Here is a 27,011-nt window from a genome sequence, read left to right as displayed (position 1 = left end):
GAATACCTAGAACAATAAATGTACTAGTTAGGATTAAGTGCAATACATGAACCATTCAGTGAAGTAAATCTTACACAAACTTGATTTATGTATTGCAAACTATAATCTATCCAATGCTTATATTAACATATTTTGTCCAACATTAGTAACACACTGTGTAATATCAGATAACATGGACCAAATGAATAAATGACGACCAAAAATGAACTAGGCACCAGGTTCTGGCAGAATTCCAATTGAATTTTACATCAAATATGCCACAGAAGTAGTCTCTTTTGTAGCTTATATTTAACAAGAATCTTTTGCGTAGCAAATAGTTCCTCACGACTGCAAAAGAATGCAGGTAACCCTGTTTATAAAAAGGATAAAAGAACATCTTGAACATGTTACACTGCACAAATATTTAGGGGTAATACCAATAATCAATACAAAATAGATGCCAATGCCACCAGTTATTTGTCCGGAGCCTTAAATCCAATAGGAACGACAATATAGGTCAAAATAATTCAATGACATAGTGCTGGAATAACAACAGGTCATATAGCCCATACAAAAGTATAACAAACACACTCAAAGAAACTTAAATGTGTAACTCAGAAGAAAGACAAAATCATTCTCATAAAATCTGGTTGAGCAAATTTCTAGAACCTGTGTACCATTATGCTCTCAAAATATGTTATCCCATGTAGGTATCATTGGAAAAAGATGAGATTAGAGTGCATACAGACAGTTATATTTCCCTTGCTCAATATTTAGTTTATAAAAGCTGCTTCTTTCTTGTTACTACAAATCTCTACCTATTTCACATCCCTGAAGGCTCACCTTCATGATGGGATCTTTGGAACAAGGTGAATGAATGAATTGCGAGTTAATGGAGGAACAGCTTATAAAGTCTACTTACTGCTGCTTATTCTGAGCTTTAAAGGACTAAGAAAAATGTTTGAAACATGGTGGGCCAACTAAACATCCCAATTAGTAATGCTTCCTTGAGTACACGTCTCACAAAACAACAGAATTAACTGACGTGAAACCATATCTTAAATACAAATTCTTTACGCTGTCGTTCTTTCTTACTACTTCATTTCATTATGCTTTGTTATTGCATTCCTAATTTTAATTTGATATTATTCGGCACATTGGAAATATATAAAATAAAATAGTGGGGTATACTCCTTGGAAGTTCTATTTGAGGTTGTTATATTTATTATGTCATACAGGAAATTGAGGGAAATCAGATTTTCTTAAATTTCACTGAAAGATTTAATTTCAGAGTATATGCACTTTTTCCAGTTAGCAATCACTCACAGCTGTTAGTTACTTCAGTTTTGTCTTCGATTACCATCTTTTTTTTGAGTATTACTTGAACTTGTTTTAAAAACATCCTTTAAATCCAAGCCAGGTCTCCTTGTACAAAATACTTGAAAATAAGGCTGAGTCATCAGTAGTAGTAGTAGTAGTACTACTTCTTCTTCTTCTTCTTCTTCTTCTTCTTCTTCAGAGAAAAAATTACTCCCAGAACAGCATCTGCAGTATAATGGAAGCTAAGATTTCGAAATGAGGTAACTGTGATAACAAACAATAATATTACATATGATACATAAATTTTACATCATATGGAGCTATTACGTATTGTCATTTGAGTTCTATAGACTTATGTAAGCTGAGCAAGGCTTCTGTATTGCATCTAGAGTGTAGCTGGAATTTCTCTGCCTTTTGATATCACTGCTGAGGTCTGTCAGGTCTCCTCCCTATCACCACTATTATTCATCATCTGCATGGATACAGCAATAACTGCCATATGTCACTGAAACGTGCCTGGAACTCCCAATGTCATGTACAAACAATTCAAAACATTTATACAAGCGTAATGCCACAGGAGGATGACAAATTTGTTATCCACCATTTGTTTTTCAGTTCTGCGACAGGCTTACCACACATGCTCATAAATATACCTATTTCTCTCCAAAGTTCAAAAAATCTCTCAAGGACTTATCTCAGATCAACCTGCACTTTTCATTGTGATATTGCATGACCACCATAACTACTTTCCAAGTCTTCCAAAAAGGCTCTGAACTGGTGATGTTTGAGAGCGTGATTGTGGATGGAATATGCTGCTCGAGTCACCACACTCATTGCTTTCCTCATGTTCACACACAGAAATGCTCTTTGAGGATAAAGTAGTTTATTACAAAACTGCGATGTGGCATAGGAAACAATTTCAGTATCTACTATAAAAGTGCCAAGAAATTGATTTTTTGGTCAAGCATAGCAGCTGCACCATCTGAAGCCATGAAAGTGAGATTCTTCCACTGCAGACCCCTACTGCCAATACTCACTTGCAAATCAGTCCCTACTGTAGTGTCTGCCGTTGGAATCAAAGACAGTAGCAGTTCTATAATGAATGCAATGATTAGCTACTTTGTGAATGTAAACTGGCAACTGAGCAGAATCAGAAATGTCTGTGTTTATCCATCATCAAAGAAAATACAATAAATTTTTTGCAAGAACCATTACCTTATCTGAAACACTATTGGCTGTTTCTTGAATTATGCACTGAACAGTTGAACAAGAGGGACTAGTTGCCTGAAACTCTTCACATCTTTATAAATTCTCCTTCAGTGAGACTGTGTGATGCTTTGCCAGTTTGGAAAACGTGATTCTACATAACTCCAGAAAAGTGATGTGTGTCCCTATGCATGTTTCACAGATGAATGATACTTGCAGCTAAAACAAAGTTATAACATAAGGTGTTGAATGCCAAGGTATTGTATCGGTTTGTTCTTTTCATTTTCATGTGGCAAGCCATGTCAGGGACAAAGCACATCCTCAAGATGGGATGGGATGGGATGGGATGGGATGGGAATTGCAGTTACTTAGTGAGAGGAAGTATATGCACAGATGTGATGTGCAAGCTCTGCAGCATATGTTGAAGTAGAGTGTCATCCCAAGAATCAGTGACCAAAGAAAGCAAAGTATGTTGTTTCTGCAGTCTTCAGACCAAAGACTGGAGCTTATTCATCTCCGCAACTACTACATTCTATATCCTTCTGAATCTGCTTACTGTATTCATCTCTTTGTCTCCCTCTACAATTTTTATCTCCTACACTTTGCTCTAGTAGTAAGTTGGTGATCCCTTAATGTCTCACAATGTGCCCTATCAACTGATCCTTTCTTTTGGTCAAGTTGTGCCACAAATTTCTTGTCTTCCCAATTATATTCCGTATCCTCTCATTAGTCACATGATCTACTCATCTAATCTTCAATATTCTTCTGTAGCAATATATTTTGAAAGTTTCTATTCTCTTTTTGTCTGAACTGTTTATCACCCATGTTTAATTTCCATACATGGCTACACTTAAATCTATGTCCATTGTTAACAAATTTCTCTTCTTCAGAAATGCTTTTCTTGGCATTGCCAGACTACATTGTATATCCTCTCTACTTTGGACATCATTAATTATTCTGCTGCCCAAATAGCAAAACTCATCTACTACTATAAGAGTCTCATTTCCTAATCTGATTCCCTTAGCATCGTCTGATTTAATTCGACTAAATTTCATTATCCTTGTTTTTCTTTTGTTGGTGTTCATCTTATACCCACCTTTCAAACCTCAAAGTTTTTATTTCTTTTCCCTGAACTTTAATTTCTACTCCAAATTATTCTTTGATTTCTTTTACTGCTACGACCCTGTATCACTCCCTCTCCGCTGCTGCTTTCCATTCATGCCCCCGACACTTATAACTGCCATGTGGTTTCAGGTCGGCTTCTATCAGTTTTTCCATTCTTCTGCCAAGAATTCGTGTTAGTATTTTGCAACCATTACTTCTTAAACGGACAATCCATGATATTCATGCCTGTCAGCACCTGCTTTCTTTGGAATTGGGATTACTGTATTCTTCTTGAAGTCTCAGAGTATTTCACCTGACTCATGCATCTTGCACACCAGATGGAAAAGTTTTGTCATGGGTAGCTCTCCTAAGGCTATTAGTAATTCTAACAGAATATTGTGTACCCCTGGAGCCAGTTTCGACTCAAATCTTTCAGAGCTCTGTCAAATTCTTGTTGCAGTATTGTATCTCCTATCTCATCTTCATCTACGTCCACTTCCTTTTCTATAATATTGCCTTCAAGTTTATCTCCCTTGGACAGACCCTCTGTATGTATGTACATATTGAACTGGGGACGTAGAAACGATGGAGAAGCTACATCCCTGCCATAGCCCTCAGTAGTACACAACCCCACAACAGGCTACAGCAGCCCACTCACCCCACCGCTGCCTCACACTGAACCCAGGGTTATTGTGAGGTTCGACCCCCAGTGGAGCCCTCCCTCCGGGAAAGTCTCATTCCAGATGAGTGTAACCCCAATGTTTACGTGGTGGAGTTATGATGGTGTATGCGCACGTGGAGACAGTGTTTGCGCAGCAATCGCTGACAAAATGTAACTGAGATTGAATAAGGGGAATCAGCCCGTGTTCGCTGAGGCATATGCAAAACCACATTAAAAACCATTCACAGGCTGGCCGGAACACCAGACCTCGACACTAATCCACCAGGCACTGGCACCCCTTCCCACTCAGGAAGCAGTGCTTTAGACCGCACAGCTTGAGTGGGCGACCATCTATATACTTGTCCCACCTTTCAGCTTTCCATTCTGCTTACTGGTTTTCCATATGAGCCCTTGATATTCATACAACTGCTTCTCTTTACATCACAGGCCTCTTCAAGTTTCCTGTGGGTAGTATCTATTTTTCCCCTACTGAAATCTGCTTCTACATCCTTACATTTGTCCACAGCCATTCCTGCCTAGCCATTTCACACTTCCTGTCAAGCTCATTTTTTGGTGTATTCCCTTTTGCCTGCTTCATTTGCTGCATTTTTACATTTTCTCCTTTTATCAATTAAATTCAATATCTCTAGTGTAATCCAAGGATTTCTACTAGGTCTTGTCTTTTTACTTCTGCCTTCACTATTTCATCTCTTCTACTGTATTCCTTTCCTAATGCCCTGTCTGACTGTTTCTTTCAACATATCCAGGTCTTGTCTGCTTAATTTCTACATTTTTCCAAATTCTTCAGTTTTAATCTCCAGTTCATAACCATTAAATTGCGATCAGAGTCCAAATCTGCCCCTGGAAATGTTTTACAATTTAAAACCAGTCTAAAAATTCTCTCCCTTACCATTATATAATCAATTTGAAAGTAATGTATACAATCTCTGTAAAACAATCGGTCAATTCTTATTCTGAACTCCGAGTCTGTAACTAGTGTTTGTTATCTTGAATACAGAAAAAAACGGCATGTTATTTTGAAGACTATATGGACAATGTAAACCCAACCGCATAGCTGTATGTGTTAGCATGCTGCTTCTGGGACTTGGGGAGGTACGCAGATTGAATATGCCTGGAGGATTAATGTCAAAGGCCAATGTGCCAGCGAGCCTAAAAGGGGTTTTTAGGTGGTTTCCCACAACCGAATGGTGAATACCGTGCTGGTACCCATGTCCCACACCTGTTACACAATTTGCAAATATTTCCAAAACATTCACATTTTTCTAAATGGTATAGTGTATTCAGGGGATTCTTTGATGACACTGATCATTATTTAATCTGCAGTGAAATTGGGATTGTGAGGCCAAAAGTGCAGGAGGTCAGGTCCATATGTAGGAGGATAAGAGTGGAGAAACTTCAGGATAAGGAAATCAGGCACAAGTACATAACAGCGATCTCAGAAAGGTACCAGTTAGTTGAATGTAGTCAATTACAGTCATTGGAAAATGAATGGACAAGGTACAGGGACACAGTACTAGAAGTGGCTAAAGAATGTCTTGGAACAGTAGTGTGTAAAAGTAGGATGAAGCAAACAGCTTGGTGGAATGAAACAGTCAAGGCAGCCTGTAAAAGGAAAAAGAAGGCGTATCAAAAATGGCTACACACTAGAACTCAGGTAGACAGAGAAAGTTATGTTGAAGAAAGAAACAAAGCCAAACAGATAATTGCAGCATCCAAGAAGAAATCTTGGGAAGACTTTGGAAACAGGTTGGAGACTATGGGTCAAGCTGCTGGAAAACCATTCTGGAGTGTAATTAGCAGTCTTCGAAAGGGAGGTAAGAAGGAAATGACAAGTATTTTGGACAGGTCAGGAAAACTGCTGGTGAATCCTGTGGATGCCTTGGGCAGATGGAGGGAATATTTTGAAGAGTTGCTCAATGTAGGTGAAAATACGATCATACTGTGTTCTGCTAATGAAATCTTACAAAGATGATCAGTAATGTTTCAGATTTCAAGGTAAAATGGGATAGGAATGATGATGGAAATAGGATCACATTTGAGGAAGTGGAGAAAATGGTCAATAGATTGCAGTGCAATAAAGCAGCTGGGGTGGATGAAATTAAGTCGGAACTCATAAAATACAGTGGAATGTCAGGTCTTAAATGGCTACACAGGATAATTGAAATGACCTGGGAGTCGGGACAGGTTCCATCAGACTGGACAAAAGCAGTAGTCACACCAATCTTTAAACATGGAAACAGAAAAGATTGTAACAACTACAGAGGTATCTCTTTAATCAGCGTTGTGGGTAAAATCTTCTCAGGTAATGTTGAAAGGAAAGTGCGAGTATTAGTTGAGGACAAATTGGATGAAAATCAGTGTGGGTTTAAGGCCTATTAGAGGTTGTCAGGACCAGATCTTTAGCTTACGGCAAATAATGGAGAAGTGTTATGAGTGGAACAGGGAATTGTATCTATGCTTTATAGATCTAGAAAAGGCATATGACTGCGTTTCTAGGAGGAAGTTATTGTCTGTTCTATGAGATTATGGAATAGGAGGCAAACTTTTGCAAGCAATTAAAAGGTCTTTACATAGATAGTCAGGCAGCAGTTAGAGTTGACGGTAAATTGAGTTCATGGTTCAGAGTAGTTTCAGGGGTAACACAAGGGTGCAACTTGTCTCCACTGTTGTTCATATTATTTATGGATCATATGTTGAAAACAATAGACTAGCTGGGTGATATTAAGATATGTGAACACAAAATAAGCAGTCTTGCATAAGCGGATGACTTAGTTGTGATGGCAGATTCGATTGAAAGTTTGCAAAGTAATATTTCAGAGCTAGATCAGAAATGTAAGGACTATGGTACGAAGATTAGCATCTCCAAAACGAAAGTAATGTCAGTGGGAAAGAAATATAAACGGATTGAGTGCCAAATAGGAGGAACAAAGTTAGAACAGGTGGACGGTTTCAAGTACTTAGGATGCATATTCTCACAGGATGGCAACATAGTGAAAGAACTGGAAGTGAGGTGTAGCAAAGCTAATGCAGTGAGCGCTCAGCTACGATCTACTCTCTTCTGCAAGAAGGAAATCAGTACCAAGACTAAGTTATCTGTGCACCATTCAATCTTTCGACCAACTTTGTTGTATGGGAGCGAAAGCTGGGTGGATTCAGGTTACCTTATCAACAAGGTTGAGGTTACGGATATGAAAGTAACTAGGATGATTGCAGGTACTAGTAGATGGGAACAATGGCAGGAGGATGTCCACAATGAGGAAATCAAAGAAAAACTGGGAATGAACTCTATAGATGTAGCAGTCAGGGCGAAGAGGCTTAGATGGTGGGGTCATGTTACACACATGGGAGAAGCAAGGTTACCCAAGAGACTCATGGGTTCAGCAGTAGAGGGTAGGAGGAGTCGGGGCAGACCAAGGAGAAGGTACCTGGATTCGGTTAAGAATGATTTTGAAGTAACAGGTTTAACATCAGAAGAGGCACCAATGTTAGCACTGAATAGGGGATCGTGGAGGAATTTTATAAGGAGGCTATGCTCCAGACTGAACACTGAAAGGCATAATCAGTCTTAAATGATGATGATGATGATGATGATGATGATGATGAAGGGATAGCACTAGACACAGAAAGATGCGGTACATAACTTTCATCCCAGGTGGAAGGCTGAGGCAAGGTGTGCAACAGGAAGGGTATCCGGACACACTCTATAGTCAAATCCATAAATTAACTTGCTGATCCAGTGAAGATACAGGATAAAGGGTAGGAAAAAGAAGAAGAAGGATATGGAAGACATATTTATCATCCAGCATAAGGACGAGGAGAAGTCCTGGATTGCATCAACAGTGATTGTCATCTAAGAAAAAAAGCACAATAATCCTCTACTTACTGAAGTAGAGCCCTGATGCCGGCTACTAGCGCTTTTTGCTTGCTGTGTTACAAGATAAGTTATTTAGCTAGTAATTAATCGTTTTTGCTGTCTATTCTATAGTATTTACGTGAATTAGTGTCAGATACACGTGATAAATTAAAGGTTTCAGTTTTTATTTGCGTCTCAATAAGATAAGCAAAATTTCTATTTAAGACAGTTCCAGGTGTATGCAAACGTTTGTTTACATTGTTAACTGACTTTAAATATGCGGGATTACAAATTAATTCAGTGCACAATACTCAGTATTTGTGATTACTAGTGTCATTTAGGCTCGATACACTGAAGGTAGCAGTTTTTATGTGTTTTATTAGGTTATTTTTCTTGTGAACATAAATTATCAATATGAGGATTAATCAGTTTAAGTCAGTGTACAATGCTCAGTATTCATGTTTATTAGTGTCATTTAGACTCGATACATTGAAGGTAGCAGTTTTTATACGTTTTATTAGGAACAGTGATACTGACAGTGATTTCTAACCTCACTTGTATACGTTTGACTAGCGCAACCTGCGACCGTTAATAGTTAAGCAAATGTAAAATATGTGATAAATCAGTATCACACTACAACATCTGAGTAAATCAGTGTTACAACACAACTTCTGAGCCCTTCTTACATACGGTTCGGTTAGCAGAAAGCTAAAACTCACCTCGCTGTCTGCTTAAATTCCTTAGCTTGTTGTGGGCTTTAGTGATAATGTACTGTAAGCCCATCGGTTCCTATAAAGTAGAATTCATATTTGTGCTTTACATTATGAACTCTTATTGTTAGCTAAAGGTTTCATTTTGCACCTGCATCTGTCAGTGTACAATACCCAGTGTTTACATTTATTAGTGTCATTTAGACTCTATACATTTAAGGTAGCAGTTTTTGTAGTTTTATTAGGTCACTTTCGCGTGTACGTAAATGCTTGTTTAAATTACAAATACGAGGGATAATCAGTAGGTGCAGCTTACCATAGGTCACTGTTTAATTCGTTTATCATATTCACTAGATAGCCCCTTGCAGTTTGCTGTAGGTCATTGTCTTATTCTTTACTATTCACTAAATAGCCCCTAGCAGGAAAATAAGCACCAGATCTTGCTTCTACCATAAATTTTTATTTTCATTATTGAGTGTCCTTTCTGCCAACTAGAGTGTAGCTGTTAACCTTGGATGGCAGTAGGTTTCCTTAAGTTTTTTTTTTAATTGCAAATCAGTTATTAGCTAGATGGATAGGGACTGTGTCTGTTGTGTGCAGATGGAGGAGGAGTTGGCCACAGTCCAAACGCAGCTGGAAACTCCAGAGGGCCGCCTTGAGGTGCGGTGGGGATGGAGTGCCTGGGGCAGCCTCTGCTGTACTAGATGTGCTGGGGGGGATGTCACAGCTCTCTGTCACTGAGCCGACCTCAGGTGCGAACTAGCCGGCCGGCCCACTCTCACCTCAGTGTGGGTGGCAGACTGTGTTGAGCTCTTGGGCCTCAAGGCGAAGGCTGCAAGGGGGACGCAGGCTACTGCCAAATCCCATGCACTTTGCTAATAGATTTAGTGTGCTATCTCATGCTGGAAGGGGGGGGGGGGGGGCTGAGCCAGATCACAATGCACCTTCTACCAGGATAGGGGCCACTCCTTCAGCAAGGTCCGGACAGGCATGTGGGGGTAGGAGTTTGTTAGTTATTGGGAGCTCCATTGTTGGGCGGATCATGGAGTCCCTCAGGAATATAGCTGCTAGGACAGGGAAGAAGTCCAATATACACTCGGTGTGCTTGCCGGGGGGGCCTTGCCCGGGATATGGAAGCGGCTCTTCCGGCAGCTATCAAGCATGTGGGGTGCAGCCAGCTGCAGATTGTTGCACATGTCGGCACCAACGATGACTGCCGTCAGGGATCCGAGGAAATCTTTGGGCCCTTTCAACAGCTGGCTAAATTGGTGAAAGTGGCCTCCATCTCTCGAGGAGTGGAAGCGAAGCTGATGATCTGCAGCATCGTACCCAGGGTGGACCGGGATCTTCTGGCTTGGAGTCGAGAGGAGAATCTAAACCAGAGGCTACATCAACTCTGTGATGAAAATGGTTGTAGATTCCTCGACCTACGCTATGGGGTAGAAGGTTGTAGGAAGCCCCTCAATAGATCGGGGGTGCACTACACACAGGAAGCAGCTACATGGGTAGCGCAGTACTTATGGTGTGCACATGTGGGTTTTTTAGATTAGGTTCCTCCCCACGGGAAACAAACAGCTGGCCTGAAAAATTACCAGTTCGTGAAACTGATTTGGGTGCACCAACTGTAAAAATTGTTAGTTTGCCTAAACAGGTCATTCCAAACGATTTAAATATGCTTAATCTCATGTTAGTAAATTGTCAAAGTGTCTGTAGCAAGATCCCTGAGTTAATCTGCACAATAAACAGTAGCAATGCCAATATTGCATTAGGTACCGAAAGCTGGTTGAAACTGGACATAAAAAGCAGTGAAATTTGGAACTCGGATTGGACAATGTTTAGGAAGGATAGGACTGATGCTATGGGAGGTGGTGTGTTCATTGCAGTTAAAAGCTGTTTAAACACAGTTGAGATCAATACTGGGTCGGACTGTGAAATAGTCTGGATAAAGCTGTCAATCAGACAAGGATTGACCATTGTATTAGGATGCTTTTATAGACCAAACAGCATCCGCAACAAACGTCGCAGAATGTTTCACGGGAAGTCTTGAGTACATAGGAAGTAAATATCCAAATTATCTATTAGTTATAGGTGGAGACTTTAATCTAGCATTCACTGACTGGGAAAATTACACATTTATCACAGGGGGCAGAAGCAAAGATTTGTGATGATGATGATGATGATGATGATGATGATGATGTTTGGTTTGTGGGGCGCTCAACTGCGTGGTTATCAGCGCCCGTACAATTTCCCAACCTTTGCTCAGTCCAATTTCGCCACTTTCTTGGATGATGATGAAATGATGAGGACAACACAAACACCCAGTCATCTCGAGGCGGGTGAAAATCCCTGACCCCGCCGGGAATTGAACCCGGGACCCCGTGCTCGGGAAGCGAGAACGCTACCGCGAGACCACGAGCGGCGGACACACAAAGATTTGTGTGAAGTTATTCTAGGAGCGCTCTCAGCATACAACCTTGAGCAATTGGTTAGAAAACCAACTCGAGATGGGAACATATTAGTATCTTGGCGACAAACAGACCTGATCTTCTTGAGGAAGTTAATCTAGAAGAAGGTATTAGTGACCATAATGTTGTTGTGGCTTCTATGTCAGTGGAAGTTGCAAAAAAACCAAAGAAACAGTGTAGAGTTTTCTTGTTTGGAAAAGCAAATAAAAGTGTCATTAATGAATATCTTCATAATCAGCTCCAAGCACTCACCACGGGACACAAAGATATTGAGCATCTTTGGTCGGAATTTAAAGGTACTGTCCACCATATGCTAGAGAAGTATGTGCCTAGCAAAAGTATAGTGGAGGGAAAGGATCCACCTTGGTACAAAAACATATTAGGGAGTTGCTGAGAAAGCAGAGAATTTTGCACAGTCATTTTAAACGTAGTCACTGTCCCACTGACAAACAGAAATTATGCGAAATGAAAGCAGCTGTCAGAAGGACAATGAGAGACTCTTTTAACAAAGCTGAAAGCAATATTTTATCTACAGATTCTAAAAATAACCCCCAAAAATTTGGTCATACGTAAAATCTATGAACGCTACAAAAATCCAATACCTTCTTTTGCTGACAGTACGGGTAATGTAACTGATGATGATAAACATAAGGCTGAAATTCTAAACCTAGCTTTCAAAAACTCGTTTACGATAGAGGACTGCAGCACCATTCACCCTTTCAATTATCGAACAAATGAAAGGATGGCTGATATAGTGTTTAGTGCATCTGGGACTGTAAAACAGTTAAGATTCTTAGACGCCAGAAAGGCATCTGGCCCAGACAGTATCCCTGTAAGATTTTATGTTGAATATGCTACAAATATAGCACCATTCTTATCCGGCATCTATCAGAGATCATTGGAACGGCGGGAAGTTCCACGGGACTGGAAGAAGGTCCAGGTATAGCAATCTATAAAAAGGGCAGAAAATAGGATGCACACAATTACCGGACAATTTCACTGACATTGATTTGTTGTAGAATCATGGAACATATTTTGTGTTCAGACATAATGACCTTTCTAGACTCTGAGAAGCTCATCTGCAGAAACCAGCATGGTTTTAGGAAACAGTGGTCATGCGAGACACAGCTGGCCCTCTTTGTGCATGATATACAACAGGCTCTAGATACCAGCTCCCAGGTTCATGCCATATTTCTCGACTTTCAAAAGGCGTCAGACTCAATTCTGCACTGTCGCTTGCTACAAAAAGGGTGTGCTTACAGTCTATCCGATGACATGCGGTTGGATAGAAAGTTTTCTAACAGACAGGGAGCAGTATGTTGTCCTGAACGGGGTGACTTCAACAGAAACAAGTGTAACTTCAGGTGTGCTCCATGGCAGCGTAATAGGTCCTCTGCTTTTTACGCCTTACATAAACAATATTGTTGATGGTATTGACAGCGGCCTTAAGACTGTTTGCCCATGATGCTGTAGTTTACAGGAAAGGAGTATCACACCAAAATTATGAACAAACCAATGAGGATTTGCAGACAATAAATGCATGGTGTAATGACTGGCATTTCTCTCTCAATATTAGTAAGTGTAACCTACTGCGCATAACAAGGCGAAAATCCTCATTAATGAACTAGTACAAAATAAATACCCAGTCTTTGGAAGCAGTAACGTCTGTCAAGTATCTGGTTGTGATTATTCGAAATGATCTCAAATGGAATGATCAGATTACACTAGTAACAGGTAAGGCGAACTCTAGACTGCCGTTTATTGGTAGAATCCTGAAGCAATGCAGTCCTTGAACAAAGGAAATAGCTTACAAATTGTTAGTTCGTCCAGTCTTTGAGTACTGTTCGTCTGTATGGGACCCTTACCAGCTGGGTCTGATTCAAGAGATTGAGAAGGTCCAAAGAAGAGGGGCAAGATTCGTGACTGGTACATTTAGCCATTGCGAGAGCATTACAAATCTCATAGAAAGTTTGAAGTGGGACACACTTGCAGATAGAGGGTGCACTAAATAGAAGGGGCTGCTCACTAAATTCTGAAATCCGATCTACACCGAGGATGTAGAGCATATATTATTACCACCAACTTTCAAATCGCGCAATGATCACCATTCAAAGATAAGGTAAATAAGAGCTCATACTGAGGTGTTCAGACAGTCGCTTTTCCCTCGCACGATCTGCGAGTGGAACAGAAGGGGGATATATGACTTTGGCACGAATTGGGCCCTCCGCCACACACTGCTTGGTGGCTAGCAGAGTATATATGTAAATGTAGATGTACAAGTATAAATCTGAACTATGAAATCTGATGGTAACACTACAGAAAGCAATATGGTAACTTGCTCAAACTGCACATGCATTTGTTGAGCTTTCATTCTGAAAACAAATATATATTTTCATAGTGGAAATGCTGAGGAAAAGTCTTCAGACATTTATTTCTCTGCTCCCAAATATGATGAATACTTATTTCAGTCACATAACTTAACAGTGTTTGCTTTAATTTTTGCAACTCCGCTTCTTGCTTTTCACCTTCTAAGTGTACATATTGTTTTGCACAGAAGATATTGTACTGCAGTTGTAAGTTTAATTTTTTCTTTGTGTTCAGAGTTTTCAAGCATCGTGTATCATAAATGTAGGCATCCTGCACCAATGTTTTGTAAACTGATGTTAGAGTGTCCTAAGTTCCTACAATGGTCACCACACTGGTGTTCATCGATCTGAAAAGAGTTTCTGTTCACTTTATGTACTGTGCTATAATTATATTATGTTCATGTCTAATGCTACAGGGAACCTAACACATGGTCATTGCTCTGAAACTGTGCTCTGTTTCCCCTTCCATGCACTACATCTGACCACCTAATTCTATTGTGACCACTCACTTCCCAAGCAAAAAGTGAGCTTTAGTGCTTGTGCTCACCTGGCAGCCTCCTAAACATGTCCAGTCTAGCTTACAAAGAGGCAGCAGTCATTATATTCCCAGTAAGTGGGGCATTCCCAGTTCCTATTACTCACAATTTTTAAAATTCTCAAATACTTTGGAGACATTAAAATATTTTATTAACTACACTAAATTACATACCAACATGTCACAAACTTTCGTCAGATCATCAATTAAGGGCTGCAGGCCATCTGGATAAACTGGCTCACAGCTGCGCACGTGGCTCTCCTTCCTGCGTGAAAAAATTTCTGTTTAGATTGTCTCATAAAATATGATATTTATTACTTGTAGAAAGAAAAGACCTTAAAAAAACGTGGGCAAAAAGAGATAGAAAAACAACATCTATTCACCAGGTGGCAGAAGACTAATACAAGAGGAAAAAGCTGAGAAACTTTAGCTTTCAGACTCGTGTGTTATTTATATTGTAAAAGTAAACAGAAAATAAAAAAATTAGTCTGTATCTTGATCTAGTGCAAAAATAATTCACTATCTTTAATCATGGGAGACAGGGTAGAGGAGAAGAAAAATATAATCAATTAAATCTGTCCCATCTGTGTGTATTAGTCTGCTGTCATCTGATAAGCCAAAGTTTTATCTTTCTTCACTTAATGTACAAGTAGAAGCGTAAAAAATCAACTATGTGAATGGTAAGACAAACAAACAACTTATCAAATGTGACACCTAAGAGAGAGAGAGAGTGTGTGTGTGTGTGTGTGTGTGTGTGTGTGTGTGTGTGTGTTTTGAGGGGGGGGGGGGGGGGGGGGGATGTTCACATGTTGAAAAAAAATTATTTTAAAAACATTCCTATTAGCGTGAGCTTAAGCATGTAACAGCTAAAAATCACATTAGAAGTAAAATATTTGTAATGATCAGATGGCTTGTGAAGTAGCTGTATCAGACTACTGTAATATGGACATCGTTTTCTGCATAGTAAGCGATGCTACATCACACCAGCTACCCTTGGTTCTATCTAAAATAAACTTTGTATACTTAGATCTACACAATTTTGGCATGGCTGCTGACAAGAATTAGCCCTAATATATATTGCAATAACATACATAATAGTGCTTAGCTAAGTAGTGGGTTTTATTTGTACTTCAATAACATATTCACACATTTAAACAATCTCTATCAGACTTTACACAGAATTTATGGCTGATCACTGTGGACTTTTAAAGGAATATCACATTCTGAGATCAAATGTGATAAGGTATCTCGAACAAAATTACCTCCTACTTGCAAACTCACATGGATTCCAAAAATATCAATCATGTAAAATGTAGTTTGCACTGTTCTCATGTGAAATCCACAAAGCCATGGATCAAGGCAGTCAGGTAGATCCAGTATTTTTTGATTTCCAAGAAGTATTTATCTCAGAAACACATCTACGCTTACTATCAAAAGTATGGTTGTATGGGGCCATCATCATCATCATCATCATCATCATCATCATCATCATCATCATCATCCAATTCAATCATTAAATGATGTGGCCTCTTCGAGTGAAATTTATGACTGTATTGAGAGTTTTTTGGGAAAGAGGACAAAGCTTGTCATCTTGAATGGAGAGTCATTGACACATGCATATGGAACATTTGGGTGTGCTCCAGGGAAATCTTTTGGGCTCCTTGCTGTTGATGTTGTGTTTTAATGAATTTTTAGACAATATCAATATCAACTTTTGACTCTTAGCAGTTGATGAAGCGGTCTAGTCAAATACTTTCAGAAGAAAGTTGTGCAGATAGTCAGTCAGATCTTTCAAGGTGGTGTAAAGAATGGCAACTTTAATACTGTGCACTTCACAAAATGAAAAAAAGAAGTATCCTATGACTACAGTATCAATGGTTCAAAGCTGGACTAGGTCAACTTATACAAATATTTGGTGTAACACTTTGTAGGGATAGGGATATGGAATAGAATTATCACATACACTCAGTTGTAGGTAAGGCAGGTGGCTGAATACTGCAGACATATAATCTGCCTACAAAGGAGACAGTTTACACATCACTTGTGCAATCCATCCTAGAAAATGGTGACTAAGAATATATTACAACACTCTATATACTGGATAGGGACTGTGAGGACACAATTATATTATTTACAGCACAAACAGCTAAGCATTTATACAGTCATTCTTCCTGAACTCCATATGTAAATGGAACTTGAAATAGTTCTAGTAACTGGTGCAATGGGAAATACCATATACCACACACTTCACAGTGATTTGCAGAGCACAAACTTAAATGTACAATTTGTGTGTGCACCAAGAAAATGGAAGATTCTGCTACTTGAAACAAGAAATGCTGGTTTTATTAGTATAGCACTCAAGTGTTGTTCAACTGCAAGGATTCATTCCTAAGTACCCAACACGTGACTATTGCTGTTGTCGTTGTTGTTGTGGTCTACAGTCCAAAGACTGGTTTAATGCAGCTTGCTATCCTGTGCAGGCCTCTTTATCCCTGAATAACTACTGCAACCTAAATGTTTCTGAATCTGCTTACTGTATTTATCTCTCTACAATTCTGACCCCCATACTTCCCTCCAATACTAAACTGGTGATTCCTTGATTTCTCAGAATCTCTTCCTTTAGCCAAGTTGTGCCACAAATTTCTTGTCTGCCCAGTACTATTCAGTACCTCCTCATTGGTTACATGATCTACCCACCTAATCTCCAGCATTCTTCTGCAGCACCACATTTCAAAAACTTCTATTCTCTTCTTGTCTAAACTCTTTATCGTCCTGTGCAAGCAGCAAAACCTACCAACTATTTGAAGTATCTTGTTTCCAAATCTAATTCCCTCAGCATCATTGGATTAAGTGCCACTATGTTCCATTATCTTTGTCTTGCTTTTGTTGATGTTCATCTTATTCTCCTTTCAAGAGACTGCCTGTACAGTTCATCTGCTCTTCCCCATCCTTTGTTGTCTCCAATAGAATAACAATGTCATCAGCAAACCTCAAAGTTCTTATTTCTTCCTCCTGAACTTTAATACCTACTCCAAATTTTTCTTTTGTTTCCTTTACTGCTTGTTGAATGTACAGATAGAATAACGTCAGGGATAGGCTATGATCATGTCTCACTCCCTTCTCAAGCACTGCTTCCCATTCATGCCCCTCAACACTTATAAATAGCCTTTCACTTCCTGTATTTTACCCCTGCAGCTTTCAGAATTTCAAATGGAGTATGGCAGTCAACATTGTCAAAAGCTTTCTTGAAGTCTACAAATGCTATAAACGTAGGTTTGCTCTTTTCTTAAACTATCTCCTAAGATAAGTTGTGGGGCCAGTATTGCCTTGCATGTTCCTACGTGTCTCCAAACACCACACTGATCTTCCTACTATTTTCTCCATTGTTCTGTAAAGATTTTGTGTTTGTATTATGCAACTATGACATATCAAACTGATTGTTTGGTAATTTTTCACATCTGTCAGCACCTGCTTTCTTTGGAATTGGGATTATTGTATTCTTCTTGAAGTCTGAGGGTATTTTGCGTGTTTCATACATCTTGCACACAAGATGGGAGAGTTTTATTATGGGTGGCTCTCCCAGGGCTATCAGTAGTTCTGACACAATATCATCTACTCCAGGGGCCTTGTTTTGACTTATGTCTTCCAGTGCTCTGTCAGATTCCTCCCACAGTATCATATCTCTCATCTCATCTTCATCCATGCCCTCTTCCATTTCTGTAATACTGCCTTCAATTTTATCTCCCTTGTACGTACCTTCTATATATTTGTTCCACCTTCTAGCTTTCCCTTCTTTGTTTAAGACTGATTTTCCGTATGAGCTCTCGATATTCATACACTTGCTTCTCTTTTCACCACAGGCCTCTTTAATTTTCCTGTAGGCAGTGTATTTTTCCCCTACTGAAAACTCCTTCTAAATCCTCACATTTGTCCTGTAGCCATTCCTGCCTAGCAATTTCACACTTCCTGTCAATCTCATTTTTTGGATGTTTGTATTCCTTTTGCCTGCTTGATTTACTGCATTTTTACATTTTCTCCTTCATCGATAAGATTCAATATCTCCTGTGTTATCCAAGGATTTCTATGAGGTCTTGTCTTCGTACCTGTTTGATACTCTGCTGTCTTCATAATTTCATCTCTTAAAGCCACCCATTTTGTCTACTACTTTAATTCTTTCCCGTGTTCTAGTCAACTGTTGCCCAATGCTACCTCTGAAGCTTTCAACAGCCTCTGGTTCTTTCAATGAGTCCCATCTCCTTAATTTCCTACCTTTTTGAAGTTTCTTCCACTTTAATCTACAGTTCTTTAACCATTAAGTCGAGGTCAGGGTCCACCTCTGCCCCGAGAAATGTCATCCAAATTAAAATCTGGTTCCGAGATATCTGTCTTACCATTACATAATCAATCTGAAACCTTCCGGTGTCTCTACATCCCTTCCATGCATACAACCCTCTTTCATGATTTTTAAACCAAGTGTTAGCAATGATTAACTTATGCTGTGTTCTATTATGGGAGGTAAATAACTGCTTCACTGAAAACATTATTTCTTTTGAACAGACATCTGGGATCCATAAGCCAATAAGTTACAATAATTTATAAAAGCACATTATTAACTTGTTATGGAACACATGTATGGGGGGCTCAGACCAGGGGCATTTCTAGGATAAAGGGTGTATCGGAGAGTTGGTCCCATTCAGCACATTTCAGGAAGTTGGTGTTCTGAGAGGAGGAGGAGGAGGAGGAGGAGGAGGAGGGAGCACAGGTATCTAAGCGGCACATTACTGATGCAGCAACTGAATTCATTAGTAGTATCTTCTGGTATGAAGATCATGCATACCTGTGTATGTCGCACCTGTAATCGAGGCAAGGCCTAAGGAAGCTTCTGTTAAAATGTAGCACACACGTTCTGCATGTGTGATTCTCCCCCCCCCCCCCCCCCCCCCCCCCCTGAATCCACCCAGCTTTCACTCCCATACAACAAAGTTGGTCGAAAGATTGAACGGTGCACAGATAACTTAGTCTTGGTACTGACTTCCTTCTTGCAGAAGAGAGAAGATCGTAGCTGAGCGTTCGTGAGAATACGCATCCTAAGTACTTGAAACTGTCCACCTGTTCTAACTTTGTTCCTCCTATTTGGCACTCAATCTGTTTATCTCTCTTTCCCACTGACATTACTTTCATTTTGGAGATGCTAATCTTCATACCATAGTCCTTACATTTCTGATCTAGCTCTGAAATATTACTTTGCAAACTTTCAATTGAATCTGCCGTCACAACTAAGTCATCCGCTTATGCAAGACTGCTTATTTTGTGTTCACATATCTTAATATCACCCAGCTAGTCTATTGTTTTCAACATATGATCCATAAATAATATGAACAACAGTGGAGACAAGTTGCACCCTTGTGTTACCCCTGAAACTACTCTGAACCATGAACTCAATTTACCATCAACTCTAACTGCTGCCTGACTATCTATGTAAAGACCTTTTAATTGCTTGCAAAAGTTTGCCTCCTATTCCATAATCTCGTAGAACAGACAATAACTTCCTCCTAGGAACCCAGTCATATGCCTTTTCTAGATCTATAAAGCATAGATACAATTCCCTGTTCCACTCATAACACTTCTCCATTATTTGCCGTAAGCTAAAGATCTGGTCCTGACAACCTCTAAGAGGCCTTAAACCCACACTGATTTTCATCCAATTTGTCCTCGACTAATACTCGTACTTTCCTTTCAACATTACCTGAGAAGATTTTACCCACAACGCTGATTAAAGAGATACCTCTAGTTGTTACAATCTTTTCTGTTTCCATGTTTACAGATTGGTGTGATTACTGCTTTCGTAGTCTGATGGAACCGGTCCCGACTCCCAGGCCATTTCAATTATCCTGTGTAGCCATTTAAGACCTGACATTCCACTGTATTTTATGAGTTCCAACTTAATTCCATCAACCCCAGCTGCTTTATTGCACTGCAATCTATTGACGATTTTCTCCACTTCCTCAAATGTGATCCTATTTCCATCATCATTCCTATCCCATTCTACCTCAAAATCTGAAACATTACTGATCGAATTTTCACATACATTGAGCAACTCTTCAAAATATGGTTCATGGTGTGGGTTCCTGTTGTCATGTCCTAGTTCATGAACCACGGGCAACATATGAGTGGCCAAGTAAGTGGTCCTGACAGTCGGGATACCAGTTACTTTGGAATAAGGCTGGGCATCTCAGACATATTCTGAGTCATGGTCACCTTTGTGCTCACATGGCAAAGACTACCAAATCCACCGGTTAGTCCCTCAACCGTTAGGGGTAAAACTCAAGTAAGGCTAGCAACCTGCTTCCCTGGTTCTTTAAATACGATGCTGGCAACAGTCCGAGCAAAATGCCTTGGACCTTTGGAGGTGACGGAGTCCCACCTCTAATTGACAAACCATGGACTCCTAAGATACGACTTGGCAAACGAATGGTAATGAGATGGGGAGCTATTGATATCAATGGGGGCTACTCTGGGAAGAAGGTAGAGCTGGCAGAGGCTGCAAGTAAGATGGGATTGGACGTTTTAGCTGTTGGTGACATTCGGGTAAGGGGTGATAAAGAAGAGGAAGTGGGAGAATATAAGGTCTACCTGTCAGGAGTCAAAGCAGGAACAGCACAATGGGATGTAGGGCTTTACATCAGGAAAGAAATGGGACCCAGCGCAGTTGCAATAAGGTATGTAAATGAACGACTGATGTGAACAGATTTGACAGTGTCTAGCAAGAAAATTAGGATTGTGTCAGTATATTCGCATTGTGAAGGAACAGATCAAGATAAGATGGATAGTTTTTATGATGCACTCAGTGATGTAGTTGTTAGAGTAAAGGACAAGGACAAGGACAGTGTTCTGCTCATGGGTGGTTTTAACAGCAGGACTGGAAATCAAACAGAAGGGTATGAAAAGGTTATGGGTAAATTTGGAGAGGATATGGAGGCCAACAGGAACGGGAAACAACTCTTGGATTTCTGTGCCAGTATGGGCTTAGTAATCACAAACTCCTTTTTTAAACATAAGAACATTCACCGGTATACTTGGGAAGGCAGGGGAACCAGATCTGTCATTCACTACATAATAACAGATCAGCAGGAAGGCTGTGAGGGACACACGTGTATTCAGGGGATTCTTTGATGACACTGATCACTATTTAATCTGCAGTGAAATTGGGATTGTGAGGCCGAAAGTGCAGGAGGTCAGGTCCATAAGTAGGAGGATAAGAGTAGAGAAACTTCAGCATAAGGAAATCAGGCACAAGTACTTAACAGTGGTCTCAGAAAGGTACCAGTTAGTTGAATGTAGTCAACTACAGTCATTGGAAAAGGAATGGACAAGGTACAGGGACACAGTACTAGAAGTGGCTAAAGAATGTCTTGGAACAGTAGTGTGTAAAAGTAGGATGAAGCAAACAGCTTGGTGGAATGAAACAGTCAAGGCAGCCTGTAAAAGGAAAAAGAAGGCGTATCAAAAATGGCTACATACTAGAACTCAGGTAGACAGAGAAAGTTATGTTGAAGAAAGAAACAAAGCCAAACAGATAATTGCAGCATCCAAGAAGAAATCTTGGGAAGACTTTGGAAACAGGTTGGAGACTATGGGTCAAGCTGCTGGAAAACCATTCTGGAGTGTAATTAGCAGTCTTCGAAAGGGAGGTAAGAAGGAAATGACAAATATTTTGGACAGGTCAGGAAAACTGCTGGTGAATCCTGTGGATGCCTTGGGCAGATGGAGGGAATATTTTGAAGAGTTGCTCGATGTAGGTGAAAATACGATCATACTGTGTTCTGCTAATGAAATCTTACAAAGATGATGCACTCCTATTTGGGGCTAAAACAAGTCTAGTGTTAAAATTTGGGTTGTTGCCTTGACATTATCAGCTAGGATTTTAGTGAGTGTCTAAGCCAGCAGTGAAGCTCACTGCGTAGCAGCGATGGTGGGACACATTAACAGGGTATGGGCGACTTGTCAGTCTAGTGCCACAACTAGAACATGGTGCAGCAGCTTGTTGTAGGATGTACCCATGGGTTAAATTGGTGTGACCAATATGGAGGTGGCAGAGGATTGCAGATTCACGGCAGAACCATTAAGACCACCACAGAGACATAGCCCCTTTACTGTCAAAACTTATCAATGTGACAAAGACACACCATTTACTGTTCCACATCACTCAAGGGTTGGTGAAAGATATATATATATAACATGGTCCACGTGTTGAATCCTGGTATCTTTATTTTCCGAGCATCCTTCCCAGTAGCCAGCAGATTAGGAAAGATTTACGTGATTGGGTGTGGAAGAAGTGAAGGCCGTGCATGATTGGCACCAATTCTGCCCCCCCCCCCCCCCCCCCCCCGCCTTTTTTTTTGGTTTTAGGGCGCACAACTTCAATGGTCATTAGCGCCCAGACTACGTTAGGAATGCACCTGCCAGGCACAAGTTTAAAACAGCAACTAAAAGGGAAAACACGATAAAAGACAGACTGACAGGCATAGGATTAAAAAAACAGCATAATCAAAGGTCCTTAGAGAGGTTGGTCAAGTTGATAAAATGAAGAATGCGAGCAGCTGCTCATGGGTCATCCGCTAAAATGGCATCTAGACTACATGGCAGGCCAAAATCAAGACGCAGTGCGTTAAAATCCGGGCAGGACGTTAAAATGTGGCAGACCGTCAGCAATTGCCCACATGGGCAGAACGGCGCCGGCGCAGCTGTCAGCAGATGGTGATGGCTGAACCGGCAGTGTCCAATTCGTAACCAGGCCAAAATGACCTCCTCCCGCCGAGAAGGGCGGGAGGAGGACGTCCAAGCCACGGGAAGAGGTTTCAAGGCCCGAAGCTTGTTGTCTGTAAGTGCAGCCCAATCGGCATGCCACAGCGATAAAATGCGCCGACAAATGACCCTGCTACAATCTGACGAAGGGACACAACAAGAAGCTGTCCGAGGCTGGAGGACCGCAGCCTTGGCCGCGGCATCTGCAGCTTCGTTCCCAGGGATACCGACATGGCCAGGCACCCACATAAAGCTAACCGGAGAACCGACATCCACCAGCTGCTGAAGAGAGCGTTGGATCCGGTGCACGAAAGGGTGAACCGGATACGGATCACTGAGGCTCTGGATGGCGCTCAGGGAATTGGAGCAGATGACATAAGCAGAATGTTGGTGGCGACAGATGTAAAGAACAGCCTGGTAGAGGGCAAAGAGCTCAGCTGTGAAGACCGAACAATGGCCATGGAGCTGGTATTTGAAACTTTGTGCCCCGACAATAAAAGAACACCCGACCCCGTCATTGGTCTTAGAGCCATCTGTATAAATGAAGGTCATATTAATGAACTTTGAACGAAGTTCGACAAAATGGGAGTGGTAGACCGAACCGGGGGTAACCTCCTTTGGGAGCGAGCTGAGGTCAAGGTGAACGCGAACCTGAGCCTGGAGCCAAGGTGGCGTGTGGCTCTCGCCCACTCGAAAGGTTGCAGGGAGTGAAAAATTAAGGTGTTGAAGGAGGCGACGAAAGCGAACTCCAGGGGGTAGCAGGGCAGAGACATTGACGGTTGAGCGAGTCGTCAAAAAAGGAACGATAAGACGGGTGGTCGGGCATTGACAGTAGCCGACAGGCATACCGACAAAGCAGTATATCGCGCCGGTAGGTGAGTGGCAATTCACCAGTGTCAGCATGAAGACTCTCGACGGGACTAGTATAAAACGCTCCGATCGCAAGACGTAAATCCCGATGTTGTATGGAGTTGAGGCGGCGTAAGATGGATGGCCGTGCAGAGGAGTATACGAAGCTCCATAATCCAGCTTGGAGCGGATGATCGACCGATATAGACGAAGTAGGACGGTTCGATCTGCTCCCCACGACATACCACTGAGAACACGGAAGACATTTAGAGAACGGGTACAACGGGCAGCCAAATATGACACATGTGGAGACCAGCTAAGTTTCCTGTCAAATGTAAGACCTAAAAATTTTGTTGTCTCCACGAATGGGAGAGCAACGGGACCGAGTCGGTGGGAGAAACTCTTTGTAGCGCCAGAAGTTAATACAGACCGTCTTCTCGGCAGAAAAACCGAAGCCATTGGCGACACTCCAGGAGTAAAGACGGTCAAGAGAACGCTGAAGACAGCGCTCCAGGAAACATGTACGCTGAGCGCTGCAATAGATGTTAAAATCGTCCACGAAAAGGGAGCCCAATACATCAGCTGGGAGGCAATCCATTATTGGATTGATCGCGATGGCGAAGAGAGCGACGCTCAAAACTGAGCCCTGTGGCACCCCATTCTCCTGGCGAAAGGTGTCTGACAGGACAAAACCCACACGTACCCTGAACTGTAGATCCATTAAAAAGGAACGAATAAAAAAAGGGAGGCGACCGCGAAGGCCCCATGTATGCATGGTGCGGAGAATGCCCGCCCTCCAACAGGTGTCGTAAGCCTTCTCCAAATCAAAGAACACAGCTGCGGCTGGCCGCTTCCGCAAGAAGTTATTCATAATGAAGGTTGACAAGGTAACCAGATGGTCAACAGCAGAGCGGCGCCTACGAAATCCACATTGTACATTGGTAAGGAGGCGTCGAGACTCGAGCAGCCAAACCAAACGAGAGTTAACCATTCGCTCCATCACTTTACAGACACAGCTGGTAAGCGAGATGGGTCGATAACTGGAAGGCAAGTGCTTGTCCTTCCCCGGCTTAGGAATCGGGACAACAATAGACTCGCGCCAGCATGCGGGAACATGTCCCTCAATCCAGATGCGATTGTAAGTATGAAGAAGGAAACCTTTACCCGCAGGAGAAAGGTACTTCAGCATCTGAAAATGAATAGAATCAGGACCTGGAGCGGAGGACCGTGACCGGGCAAGTGCGTGTTCGAGTTCCCGCATGGTGAATGGGGCATTATAACTTTCATGATTCGAGGAGCGGAAGTTAGGTGGCCTAGCCTCCACTGCCTGTTTTTGGGGGAGGAAGGCAGGGTGGTAATGAGCGGAGCTCGAAACGTCTGCGAAAAAGCGGCCAAAGGCATTGGACACATCCGCAGGGACCACAAGGATGTCATTCGCGACCGTCAAGCCAGAAACTGGTGAGTGGACCTTAGTGCCAGATAGCTGGCGCAGGCTACCCCAGACAACAGAAGAAGGAGTAAAACTGTTGAAGGTGCTTGTGAAAGCAGCCCAGCTGGCTTTCTTGCTTTCTTTAATAATACGACGACACTGTGCACGTAATCGTTTATATTTGTTACAATTCACCACTGTAGGGTGGCGTTTAAAGGTGCGTAAAGCAAGTCGACGAGCACGTAAAGCGTCTCTACATGCTGCGGTCCACCAGGGGACTGGTACGCAACGTGGAGAAGAAGTAGGGTGAGGGATGGAATATTCAGCAGCAGTGAGAATGATGTCCGTGAGGTGTGCGACCTGACGATCGCAGCTTGTGAAGGTTTGATCCTGAAAGGTCGCCCTGGAAGAGAAGAGCCCCCAGTCTGCTTTGGAGATGGTCCAACTAGATGAGCACGGAGAGGGGGTATGCTGCAGGAGATGGATAACACACGGGAAGTGGTCGCTCGAATATGTATCAGAAAGTGCATACCACTCAAACTGGCGTGCAAGATGGGTAGTACATATAGAGAGGTCTAAATGGGAATAGGTGTGAGATGTGTCCGAAAGAAAAGTAGGGGTGCCAGTATTGAGGCAGACAAGATTGAGCTGGTTGAAAAGGTCTGCTAACAGGGAGCCCCTCGGGCAGGATACTGGAGAGCCCCAAAGGGGATGGTGGGCATTGAAGTCTCCGGTTAACAAAAATGGTGCAGGGAGCTGAGCTATAATTTGCATCATGTCTGCTCTGGTAACGGCAGACGACGATGGAGTGTAAACGGTACAAATGGAAAATGTGAAAGTGGGGAGAGTAATTCGGATGGCAACTGCCTGCAGGCCGGTGTGCAATGTGATGGGATCATAGTAAATATCATCCCAGATCAGCAACGTAACCCCTCCATGAGCCGGAATACCTACCACAGGGGGTAGGTCAAAACGCACAGAGGTGTAGTGTGCCAAGGAAATTTGATCGCATGGGCGTAGCTTCGTTTCCTGGAGGGCTATGACGAGCGGACGGTGCAAGCGGAGCAGCAACTTCAAGTCCTCTCGGTTGGAACGAATGCTGCGAATATTCCATTGAATAAGTGCCATCGTAAGAAGAAAAGGAAGATGAAAGGAGGGGTCACCTCGAAGGCCGCTGAGGGCTTCGAGGGAGCACTGCCGCCGCTATCAGTAGGCGGACAGTCATCATCCATTGGTTCTATAGGTTCATCGGCCATCTCGGTAAGATGGCCGGGAGGGGAAGCTTCCTCCGCTGGTGAACGGCCAGATGTTCAGCTACCAGCGGTGTGGCCAGGCGAAACGGATGACGGCCTGGGGCGGCAACCGCTGGGTGGCGCAGGAGAAGAAATGCGCCGTGGCGGAGAAGGAGAACTGTGCTTCCTATGAGCCTTCTTGGAAGGTCGTTTGGTGGAAGTACTGGTAGATGGCTGGGAGGTCAAGGTACGTAGGAAGTCTGCACAGGATGGTTCCTTCTTGAAGGCCCGTGCATCTGACTTCGGGGTCTTCGTCTTAGCAGAAGCTGATGAAGGGGCTTGTGTCTGTGGGGTGATGGGAGGAAGAGGAGACGTCGACCGCGCGATCTTAGCACTGGCCGAACGGACGACCGTTGTGCTGAAGGTCAGATCGCATGTCTGAGTTGCCACCTCCCTGGTAGTCCGAGGAGAGGCGA

At 42.0% G+C, this 27,011-nt stretch overlaps 1 protein-coding gene across 1 annotated transcript in view; it reads right to left on the bottom strand.

Moving 5' to 3' along the window:
* LOC126162698 (cyclin-dependent kinase 2-interacting protein-like) overlaps positions 1 to 27,011 on the bottom strand; it is a 105,294-nt gene that overhangs the window by 49,685 nt on the left and 28,598 nt on the right. Inside the window, exon 3 of the mRNA XM_049919351.1 lies at positions 14,395 to 14,485. Within this exon, the coding sequence (XP_049775308.1) occupies positions 14,395 to 14,485 (91 nt within the window). The remainder of the gene's footprint in view (positions 1 to 14,394; positions 14,486 to 27,011) is intronic.

Source organism: Schistocerca cancellata, chromosome 2 (genome assembly GCF_023864275.1).
Source record: "Schistocerca cancellata isolate TAMUIC-IGC-003103 chromosome 2, iqSchCanc2.1, whole genome shotgun sequence".
Classification (NCBI taxonomy): domain Eukaryota; kingdom Metazoa; phylum Arthropoda; class Insecta; order Orthoptera; family Acrididae; genus Schistocerca; species Schistocerca cancellata.
Note: the sequence above shows the minus strand (reverse complement) of the source record. Positions and strands in the feature narration are given on the sequence as shown.